The sequence below is a fragment of the Rana temporaria genome, chromosome 6, assembly GCF_905171775.1.
Source record: "Rana temporaria chromosome 6, aRanTem1.1, whole genome shotgun sequence".
Lineage (NCBI taxonomy): Eukaryota > Metazoa > Chordata > Amphibia > Anura > Ranidae > Rana > Rana temporaria.
The window spans coordinates 89075585-89087606 of record NC_053494.1 but is presented as its reverse complement, the minus strand read 5'-3'; the positions used below and the strand labels follow the sequence as shown (position 1 = coordinate 89087606).

Genomic DNA, 12022 nt, shown 5'->3' with positions numbered 1-12022 from the left:
GTCACAAGCCGATAAATGAAGGCAAGCAGGCTCTACATCTAGAGGCAACAGTGCTGGTCGTGGACACGGTGCATCCTTATCAGCACGTGGCCGTGGGACACGCTCGTCCTTTTTTTCGGCAGCTGGCCGCATTCAGCCGCAACATGTCGAACACTTGGTAGAGTAGATGACCAAGCCAACCTCATCCTCTCTCACCCAGGCTCAGGGTACTTTGTCTGGCAAAGCAGCTGCCAACGCGCCCTCTTCCCTCTGCTCAATGACATCAGTCACTCCTTTCCTAGCCCCACCATGTTCTCCTGAGGAGTCCCCCGAACTGTTTGACCACAGTGTTGGGTACATGCTGCAGGAGGATGCGCAGCGTTTTGAAGGCTCCGATGATGGTACCCAGCTAGAGGAAGGCAGTAACGTGAGCCCAGAGAGGGGGTGCCCAAGATGGACAGCAATCTGGCAGTCATGTTCCCCCAGCTGCATCATACTGCCAGGTTTGCTACAGTGATGAGGAGGGAGGGGATGATGAGGTCACTGACTTCACATGGGTGCCTGATAGGAGAGAGGGGGAGGAGGATACACATCTCCAACGAGGCAGGATGCCCTCCAAGGGCCAGCTTAAGTGCAGCACACCGACTGCATCACACCGCAGAGCTCTCCATGTGCAGGGCGCTGCTGTCTCTGCGTTATTCCAAAAGTTCTTTGGTGTGGGCCTTTTTTGAGACGAGTGCATCAGATCGCACCGCTGCTATTTGCAACATATGTCTCAAGCGTATCTCGCGTGGCCAAAACATAACCCGCTTGGGCACCACATGCTTGACCAGACATATGTCGACCTGCCATGCAGTTCTTTGGCAAGCGTACCTAAAAGACCCACACCAAAGAACAAAGCAGACCTTTCCTTGCTCCTCATCAGCTGGGATCTTCAACCCCATTATACCTATAGTCCTCTCTAAAACCTGCACTGAGAGGAATGAAGGTGTAGAATTAGATGTGTCACAGCCAAGTACTTACGGGCAATCTGCTATCGGTACACCAACGTTAGATTGTACCAGGGAAATTTCCCGGCCCCACCTACTGCAGCGCTGAAAGAAGTTCGCTCCCAGCCATCCATATGCCCAGCGGTTGAATGCTAGCTTGGCTAAATTGCTAGCACTTCAACTGCTGCCTTTTCAGTTGGTAGACTCTGCCCCCTTCCGTGAGTTTGTGGAATATGCGGTACCTCAATTGTAGGTTCCCAAACGCCACTTTTTCTCACGGAAGGCAATTCCGGCTCTCTACCGGCATGTGGAAGGCAATGTCCATGCCTCGCTGGACAGGGCGGTCAGCGGTAAGGTGCATATTACCAATGACTCATGGTCCAGCAGGCATGGACAGGGACATTACCTATCTTTCACGACGCATTGGGTGACTCTGCTGGCAGCTGGGAAGGATGCAGGACAAGGTACAGTAGTTTTGTTGCTTGTTTTTCCGCCACCACGCCTCCAAAATGCTACTACTGGTGATTGTGACACACCTCTCTCCTCCACCCCCTCCTTTTCTTCCTCCATGGCCTCTTCCTGTGCTGATTTGTCTTCGGAACCAGCGGCGCTCCGTAGGCGTTCAAGGGGCTAAGCAGGTACGCAGGCAAAATGATGCCATGTGGTGCTTGAGCTAGTGTGCTTGGGGGACAGGAGCAACACTGGGGCAGAGGTTCTGTCAGCTCTGCAGGGGCAGGTTCAGAGGTGGTTGACGCCATGCCAGCTTAAGCCAGGAATGGTGGTTCGCGACAATGATACCAACCTCCTCTCCGCCCTCCGATAGGGACAACTGACCCATGTGCCCTGTTTTGCTCACGTCCTTAACTTGGTGGTGCAGCGGTTCTTGGGCAGGTACCCAGGCTTTCATAATGTCCACAAGCAGGCCAGGAAACTCTGTGTGCATTTCCGACAGTCATATAATACCAGTGCTCGGCTGGCTGACCTCCAAAAGGAATACAACCTGCCCAAGAACCGCCTAATCTGTGACATGCCCACCAATATGGCACCAGGACAGGGTCAGGGGAGCTTGTTTTTTTTCCCCACGCCAGTGGGCCATGATCAGGGATGCATGCACTGTCCTGTCACCATTTGAGGAGGCCACGAGGATAGTGAGCAGTGACAGTGCATTCATCAGTGACACTGTCCCTCTTATCCACCTGTTGGAGCACACGCTGCATGGAATAATGGACAGGGCACTTGAGGCAGAACAGAGGGAGGAAGAGGAGGACTTCCTTACCTCTCAAGGCCCCCTTTATCCAGACAGTGTACCTGCTTGCCCGCCTATCACACAGGAAGAGGACGAGAAGGAGGAGGATTGTGTCAGCATGGAGGTGGAGCCTAGCACTCAGCATCAGCAGCAGTCTTCAAGGGATCAATTACAGTCACAAGAAACCCATGGACCTGTACATGGCTGGGAGGAGGTGGCTGTGGATCATGTCGTCCTGAGGGACCCAGAGGACTCCGGACCAAATGCCTCAGCAAACCTACGCTGCATGGCCTCCCTAATCCTGCAAAGTTTGCGGAAGGATCCCCGTATTCGTGCTATCAAGGAGAGGGATCAATACTGGCTGGCAACCCTCCTTGATCCACGTTACAATGGCAAGGTTGCGGACCTTATCTTGCCATTGCAGAGGGAGCAGAGGATGAAATATCTTCGGGAGGCCTTGCAGAAAGGTCTGTGCAACGCGTTCCCAGAGACTGGGAGGTTAAAAAATCCTGGTCCTGGACAACGTGTTGCTGAGGCTTCCGTCAGTCAAAGAAGGAGCGGAGGAGAAGGTGGCCGTCTGACGGATGCGTTCAGACAATTTTTTAGTCCGCAGCCCCAAGGTATGATCTGTTCCAGCAACTATCGCCAGCGTCTGTTTCACACGGTGCGGGAACACCTGGGGGCAAGATCAGACTTGGCCACCTTTCCCATCGAAAATCCTCTGGCTTACTGGGTCTTGAGGATGGATCACTGGCCAGAGCTTGCATAGTATGCAATTGAGCTACTGGCCTGTCCTGCATCCAGCATTCTTTCAGTGGTGCTGGAGGCTTTGTAACCGATCACAGGGTGCGCCTGTCCACCGACTCTGTCGATCGACTGACCTTCATAAAAATGAATCAGTCTTGGATCACCACCAGCTACCAAGCACCTGATGCTGATGTAACCAAATATATTTTTTTGAAATGTCAGATCCCTTCAAGACTGCCTATGCTGATGCTGAGTGACTATCCTGTTATGCTGAGTGACTACCCTCTTCCTCCTCAATGAACATGCTGATAGATTGTAAGAACATTTTTGGTTCTGGGCACTGCGACCAGTGGCAAAGGCCCAATTTTCTGCCCCTGTTTAACAAGGGCATGTAATTAAAAATTTTGATGCAATACTTTGCAGCAGGGCTCATTCCTACGTTCCAACTAGAGTATCTGTGAGGGATTGCAGTGTTGTGGCACCAGCACCAGTGCCTGAGGCCCATTTTTTCCGCCCCTGTTCAACAGGGGCATGTAATTATAATTCTTGATCTAATATTTCACAGTGGGGCCCATTCCTGTGCCCACCAAGAGTAACTGTGAGGGCTTACAGTGTTGTGGCAAACCACCACCAAAGGTCCAATTTTTCTGCCCCTGTTCAACGGGTGCATGTAATTACAATTCTTGATCTAATATTTAACAGCTGGGCCCATTCCTGCGCCACCAAGAGTAACTGTGAGGACTTATATTGTTGTGGCACCAGCACCACCACCACCACCAGCACCACCACCAAAAGCCCAATTTTTCTACCACTGTTAAACAATGGCATGTAGTTACAATTTTTGATATATTGGTTCACAGCAGGGCGTTCCAGCGTCCACCAAGACTAACTGTGAGGGCTTACAGTGTTGTGGCAACACCAACACCTAAGGCCCAAATTTCTGCAGAGTATATATGGCAGGCCCCTACTTTTAAACATCCAACTTACAAACGACTCCTGCTTGCAAACGGAAGGACACAACAGGAAGTGAGAGGAAATCTACCCCTAGGAAGGGAAATTCTCTCCTGTAAGAGTTAATATGAGAAAAGGGTGAATAAAAAAAGGAGGGGAAAAGGGGGAGCACTCACATTTGCCACATCCGTAATATTGGAAGACAAGTAGAGAAAACAATTACCCAAAAGAACGGCAATTGGTGGTCGAATTTTAAAGGCAAGACGGAAAAAACAAAAATATATAAATTTTATTACAAAAATAAAAAATTTGACAGTAACACAAATAAAAAAAAACATATAAAAATATGATATGAGCAATATCCTCTGTACATCGTCCAGACGATGTACAGAGGATATTGCTCATATCATATTTTTATATGTTTTTTTTTATTTTTGTTACTGTCTAATTTTTTATTTTTGTAATAAAATGTATATAATTTTGTTATTCCTATCTTGCCTTAAAAATCCAACCATCAATTGCCGTTCTTTTGGGTATGGGAAAAAGGTGTCTCCTCTCCACTGATGCTTTATCACCAATCCTTGTTTCACTAAAAAACCCAAATTTAAAAAAAAAATTGCTGTTCAGAGTATACAGGGCCTGGGGGCCCCACTCCTTTCCTTTTTTTTTTTCACAACAAAACACCTTTCCTTTTTTTTAAGTTGGGTGCAGGTTCCTTTTCATATCCATACAAGACCCAAAGGGCCTGGTAATGGGCTGGTGGGGAGGTACCCATGCCATTTTTCTCAATGATTTTCATCCATATTGCTGGGACCCCAACATTATATTAAAGCCGCGGTTTTAAATTACTTTTTTCCTACAGAAATGTCATTTTGTTAAAGCCGCGGTTTTAAATTACTTTTTTCCTACAGAAATGTCATTTTGTGCAGGGACAGTTCTAAACACGGGAAACATGTGCCACTTCCCAGGCATACTATAGACACCCAGCAGGTACGATATTTAAAGGAATATTTCACTGTTTTTTTTCACTTTAAGCTTTATTAAAATCACTGCTCCCGAAAAAACTTTTTTTTGCATTGATACATGTTCCCTAGGGGAGGACCCGGGTCCCCAAACCCTTTTTAGGACAACAACTTGCATATTAGCCTTTAAAATTAGCACTTTTGATTACGAAAGTTCGAGTACCATAGACTTCAATGGGGTTCTAAAGTATGCACGAAAGTTCGGTCCGTTCGAAGGTTCTGATGCGAACGGAACTGGGGGGTGTTCGGCTCATCCCTAATCCCTAGTCAGGAAGCAGTTATTGATATATATTAGACAAAGGCTTAGAGCATGGGTGCTCAACCTGTGGCTCTCCAGCTGTTTCAGAACTACAATTCCCATGAGGCATTGCAAGCTACTGACTGTTACAAGCATGACTCCCAAAGGCAGAGGCATGATGGGACTTGAAGTTCTGCAACAGCTGGAGAGCCACAGGTTGAGCACCCATGGCTTAGAGGAATCCCTTTATTGCAGACTCCTCCACAGAACTACTTTAGGCTAATTAGGAGTAAAATCAAAAGACTAGATTGTGATGTTACAATCCCGTGCACTTCAGCTGCTAATTACATATGGTTCCTATTTCACAAAATTGTATCACTAGATAAAGAGGTGCCACAAAACATAATTTGCACAGTTTAAATTGCTGCTAAAATTTTAAGTTGTCTCTACCTAAAACTGCATTTTTTTTTTTCTCATAAGCTTGCAGAACATTGCATCAATGATCAATGGATACAATGGAACAATGTTAGGCTCCTGTACACTCTTCCTACAGCTCTGTTTTCATAACTCTGTACAAGCTGTCAATTTCAGAGTTTCAGGAAGACTGAATGGACCACAAGCACACTGATAAGTCTGTCTGCTGTCTTGGAAAACCGGACTTGTCGTTTTTTTATTCACAGAACACTGCCTTGCTTATTTTAAATGTTATAGTGGGTGAGGGGGAGAAGAACCCCAACTTGCTGTCACACTTGGTGAGGGGGGTGCTGCTTAGCAGTATGTTACATAATGCTGATGTAACATGTTTCTGAAGGTAATTTTATCCTTTCATTTAGAACTTAAACTGAATAGGGTTTTCAATACAGCATAATGCATGTTATATGTGTTGACTTTGAATTCTATGTGCCTCCCAATGCACTAAAATGCAGGATAAATGAATGTTGTGTTTTTCAATACACAATGCACTACAGTGCCAAGAAAGGAACAGGCACTGCATTACATAGAAAGAAGGTGGACACATGCATGTTAGCATGTTGCAATGCCAACGTGTAATGGATTCTTGTTTGGGCTGCAGCTTTATATGAACATCAGTTTTTGTTTTTATTTCTGCCAAAATTATTATTAATATTATTATTATTATTTTGTTCTTTTGCATGAATAATTTACATTTATTTGAATGTTTTATATGTTATAACTAGGTCTTAGATACATTTCAGTAATTATTTTTCTTTCTGCAATATTAACTCAAAATATCATATAGCATGCAACTAAAAAATACCTTATTGCTCTGTGAATGATAAGTGTTTTATAACCACAGCATCATTTTAACCATGTAAACCAGTGACTACTTCAAACAAATTTTCAATTTAACAGGCAGGTCATTTTTTGTCAGCTTATGGATAATACTATGTATTCATGTGGATATATAGACACTGTATGCAGTTTGAAATGTTTAACACATACAGCAATACTATATTCGATTTATAGAGGAAGTAACAGTCATTTTAACAAGAAGATCACTTTGTGTTGGAGATAAGATTATCCTGTTATTTAAAATGTTAATATTTATTGCAGTACTACAAATATCCTGCAAGGGGCAGTGCTACACTTTAACACAGAAAAAAATATACTATATACATTTCAGTAATAACATTCCCCAATCATTTGTTCTCTAAGGTGATAAGAGACCACCAATGGTTCCATAGCTGGAATTACCACAATATATTTTGAAATGTGATATGAATGCAATATTTGTATATGCAGAGCATATGTCAAACATCTGATATACCTCACATTTTAAAGCAAAAATAAGTAAATTGAATTAATCATAAATCACAGCTTTAAAAACATAATTTTTTTTTTCTTGCAATACAATTTTGTAACCAATTTTTTTTTTGTTTTGTTTTACCTTTTTCTTGTAACATGCTTTCTAAATCTGTTATGGCTACATTAGGTTTAACCATATATATTTATTTAACAAGATTAAAATGACTGCAGCTAAATAAAGTCACCCAAAGAACACATGGGGGATTTACTAAAACTGGAGTATGCTAAATCTGGTGCAGCTCTGCACGAAAACCAATCAGCTTGCAGTTTTTTTTTGTAAATGCCTAATTGAACACGCTGAAGTTAGAAGCCAATTGGCTACCTTGCAAAGCTGTACCAGATTGCTCCAGTTTTAGTAAATCTCCCCCAATGTCTGCCTAGTTATTACATGCTATTATTTGTGGTATAGGGAATGGTCTTTAACAATAACGAGGTGGTTGGATGTTGTACAAATATATGCTACTGTTAAATAGATATAGCCAGCACACAGGGATTGGTAAATCCAACTCACTTAAAAGTTGCTTTTGTGAATCCGTAAAGTTTACATTCCCATGCCAAAAAGGATTTATCAGAGGAGAGCACTTGTCATTAACTGAAAGAGAAAATGCAAAATAAATAAAAAAACTTATGTGAAAGAATTATTAAAAAATGAATAAATATATATATATATATATATATATATATATATATAAATAAACAGATATATAATAACTAACTCAACATAAACAAGATGTCATGTATTACTTACAATTACACATCCTCCACAGTCCTGAGTGTGAACTGAGGGTCTCTGAGAAGTTCCGTTTTAATTCCAGTTTAGAAGCATCGATTATATACCAAAAATCGGTTCCAATAGCAACCACTAAAAAAATAAAACTCAATATACCAAGAAAAGCCACAAATCCAGACAAAATGCTCAATTTAAGCTTCATTGTACATTAGATTTCCTGTGATAATTTTGTAGATTATCTGTAGATTTCTATCCTGTGCTTCAGAAGCAAATGAAAGAAGATTCATGTTCCATGATGAAATATCAAAAGCTGTCTTTGTCTTGGTTCAGCAAGTTCCAGTGATGTTCTAGTGCAGTATTATGGCAGTATGAGTTCAGCAGGCATTTCTGCTTGCATGCAACAAGCGGAGCACTGAAAGCTTTCCTGACTCGTACAAACAGGCAAGAATGTGGGGAAGGTGGGAAAGAATACAGGGATCTGCCTGCAAATGTGTTGTACTTTTATGAAAGCTTGCTTTTATATCTAAAAAAATTTAAGCAGAATCAATACATTTGTAGATGTCAACCTTTAATATTTACATTAAAGAAGGGGAAAATCACAAGCTGTATTCAATATGGAGCATTGAATATATACAGTACATGGAGGTATACTATAAGCAGGCAATGCATGTATGAATCAACAAAGCTGTAAAGCCATGCTTTAATGATCCACAGCAGGATAGGCAAAGCGTCACTCAGCTATAATGGAATAAGGCACAGTAGCTAACCAGCATTACTTTACAATAGCACCTTGTATACATGGGCACAGAATCTAACAGCCATCCTATAATAAGTGGAAAAGTACTGAAAACATTATAATGGGCTAGGGATTGAGAGAGATGGAATCCACACTAAAGTTGCAGCATTACGTGCATTTATTGAAAAATCCAGCATAAATAAACACAACAGTTTTGGACAGTTCTGCCAAAGACATGCAAAATACAAATTGAGAGGGGTTCCCCTGGGAGAATCAGCGATGAAAAAGAATCTGGGGGTGTTTGTAGATCACAGACTTAAGCCTCGTACACACAATCCGATTGTTGGCCAGCCAAGCGTCTGATTTTTGTCCAAAGGGAGTGTGCCTGGATCTTGTCTTGCATACTAACGGTACACAATTGTCGGCAAACAAAACACAAACATAGTGATGTACTACGAGGAATTTCAGCTCTTGAGTGCCACCCTTTGGGCCCCTTCTGCTAATTTTTGTTTGGTGAGCATTGATTCCGAGCATGCGTGTTTGTACTTTCGACTTGGGTGACGGAATTGTAGACTGACGATATGAAAATCGGACAACAAACCATTGTCCACTGAAAATTTACTAGCCTGTCACCCAACATTTGTTGGCCGAAAGTTGGACAACAATTGTCAGAAGAAGCATACTAACGGTCAAACTTTAGGAAAACAGTCTGTCAACAGACAATCCCCTGCCAACAATCGGATCACGTGTATGAGGCTTTAGCAATAGCATGTGATGCCTAACTGCAGATATCAAAGTTGGCAAAATATTCTAATGCATTAAAAAGGACATACCGTATTTGCCGGCGTATAAGACGACCCCCTAATTTTGCAGTTTTTAAAGAATTTTTTGCTTGTACTCACCGTATAAGACAACCCCTATTCCGATGCTTCACATTTTCTTTCTTCTGGAGCCATATTCTTCATTCTTGCTGGAGATGGAGCCAATCACGGCCAATCCAATCACTGCTTGGATTGGCAGAGGCTGTAACATCATCAGCTGACACCTCTTTGACTCTCAAAGCCAATCCGAGCAGGCTACTGTATGTAGGCACTCGGATTGCCAGAGGTTGTTACTCCAATCTGAGCAGGCTCTGTATTCATTTGAATACATCGCTCACCGGGATTGGCTAAGCGGTATTACCGCACATCCAGCAGGCAGCCGAGCAGCTGACCCGGCGTATAAGACGACCCCTGCTTTTTGGCCAGTTTTTTTAAGTGTAAAAGGTAGTCTTATACGCCAGCAAATACAGTACATTCAAAAGATAAATCAATAATTCCATCTCTTACAAAACAATGGATTGGCCTCATTTTGAATGTGCAGTTCAGTTTTGGTCCACAATCTTCAGAAAAGACATTGTTGAATTAGAAGGAGTTTAGCAAAAGGCCACAAAATTAATAAGGGTGGGTGGAGGACTTAAGCTATGGGGATCTATTACATTGTTTACAGTTATTCACTCTGGAGAAGACGTGCTTAAGAGGGAATATGATTACAATGTACAAATATATCAAAGGTTCCTTCAAATGTTCTTGACTGATAATTTGTATTGTATTATTTTCAAAGGTAACTTCATAATAAGCCGTTTACTCTAAGGTCCCTGAAAAGGACACATGACCATGCATGATTTGAAGTTTGAAGAAAGGAGATTTAACCTTGAGGAAAGGGCCTAATTCTAATAAACACATTGGGCCAGATTCACGTACAAGAGCGCCGGTGTAACGTAACCCGTTTACGATACACCGCCGCAAGTTTCCAGTTTTAGTGCCCGATCCACAAAGCACTTACCTGGAAACTTGCGGCGGTGTATCGTAAAGACGTCCGGCGCAAGGCGGGCCAATTCAAATGGGCATGTGCCATTTAAATTAGGCACGCTCCCGCGCCGGACCTACTGCGCATGCTCCGTTTTGCAATTCCCGTCGTGCTTTGCGCGCAGTGACGTCATTTTTTCGAACGGCGACGCGCGTAGCGGAATTCCATATTCCCGGAACGGCTTACGCAAACGACGTTCATTTTTAAATTCGACGCGGGAACGACGGCCATACTTTATACAGCAATACGATTGCTGTGTAAAGTTAAGGCAGGTCAAATAACGACTAACTTTGCGACGGGAAACTAGACTAGCGGCGACACAGCGAACGTGAAAATCCGTCGGGAATCGCCGTAACTCCTAATTTGCATACCTGACGCAAACTCCCCCAGCGGCGGCCGCGGTACTGCATCCTATGATCCAACAGTGTAAAACAATTACACCTGTCGGATCTTATGGATATCTATGCGTAACTGATTCTATGGATCACACGTGTAATGTCAGGGTGGGGGGGACTGCTCTGGAGATGTCCCCCAACGCTCCTTTGTGGCATAATCCCCAACTTCGTGAGATATTTCAGGTACCAGATGGGTCGTGCTGGGCTGCGTATGGGGTTAAGTACGCTCATCAACTATTTAGAGATGGGGCCTTTAGGACCTTTGTGGATTTGAAATCGGAATATGGGGTCCCCAACACATTTTTTTTCGATACCTTCAGCTGCGTCATGCGGTAAATGCCCAATATGGCAGGGGGTGGTGGCGCTCTCCCCTTCTAAAGTGGAAAGCATACTAATTGACAGAGAACATACGCAGTTGATCTCCAAATATTACCTTATGCTGTTGACATCATCTTCTCCTAGAATGAGGAGGGTGCTGTCACAGTGGCAGGCAGATATACCGTCCCTCACGGACGATACATGGTCGGAGGCTCTGGACACGCTGGTACCCTTGGTGATCTCAGCTAGAGACAAATTGACTCAATTCAACTATCTTCATAGGATTTACTATACTCCCAAGAGTTTACACAAGATGGGTAGACGGGAATCATCAGACTGCCCTCGCTGTCACACATCGGAGGGTGATTTCTTTCATATGATATGGCTATGCCCCCGGGTGGAGAGCTTCTGGAGGGAAATATTAAAATTTCTGGAGGATACTATGGAGCTTCCGAACATTTACTCCCCGGCCAGATGTCTCTTAGGGGATCTGGAAGAGGAGGAAATATCGAACTCACAGAAGAATCTGCTTAGAGTACTGTTTTGCTACGCTAAGAAAGCGGTGGCCCTTAAATGGAAGAATCCGTCACCCCCGTCCCTGCAAGAATGGATGGTCCTGGTAAACAGGGCTGTGCCGATGTATAAGTTGACCTACATTGCCAGAGGTTGTCCTAAAAAAATTGATAAAGTATGGGCTAGATGGGTGGAAAGGGTATCAGGTGAAGAGGCAGGGGCATAAATTAGCAATTGAAAGGTGGCGGGAGAGATGGGTGGAGGCCTGTAACAAAGTTGGGCGCTGGAGGGTCTAAGTGGATTGCACATTGGGGGCAGGGTATGAGACAGTTGTCTTTTCTAACATGCAGTGTGTCTCAAGATCCGGGCTGTAAACTGGATGATTCTATGATCAATAGTTGATGTACTTGAAGTATATTGTACAAAAATGTGTAGTGTGTTGTATCATTGGATGATACTTTTCATATGTACAATAAAATTTACCCT

At 43.4% G+C, this 12022-nt stretch overlaps 1 protein-coding gene across 1 annotated transcript in view; it reads right to left on the bottom strand.

Moving 5' to 3' along the window:
* Positions 1-8269, bottom strand: part of TMEM114 (transmembrane protein 114) — a 106651-nt gene extending 98382 nt beyond the window's left edge. The window contains exons 1-2 of the mRNA XM_040356985.1: positions 7745-8269; positions 7508-7588 (exon numbers count right to left, since the gene is read on the bottom strand). Of these exons, the coding sequence (XP_040212919.1) occupies positions 7508-7588; positions 7745-7928 (265 nt within the window). The 5' untranslated portion in view covers positions 7929-8269. The remainder of the gene's footprint in view (positions 1-7507; positions 7589-7744) is intronic.
* Positions 8270-12022: the final 3753 nt, after the last annotated feature.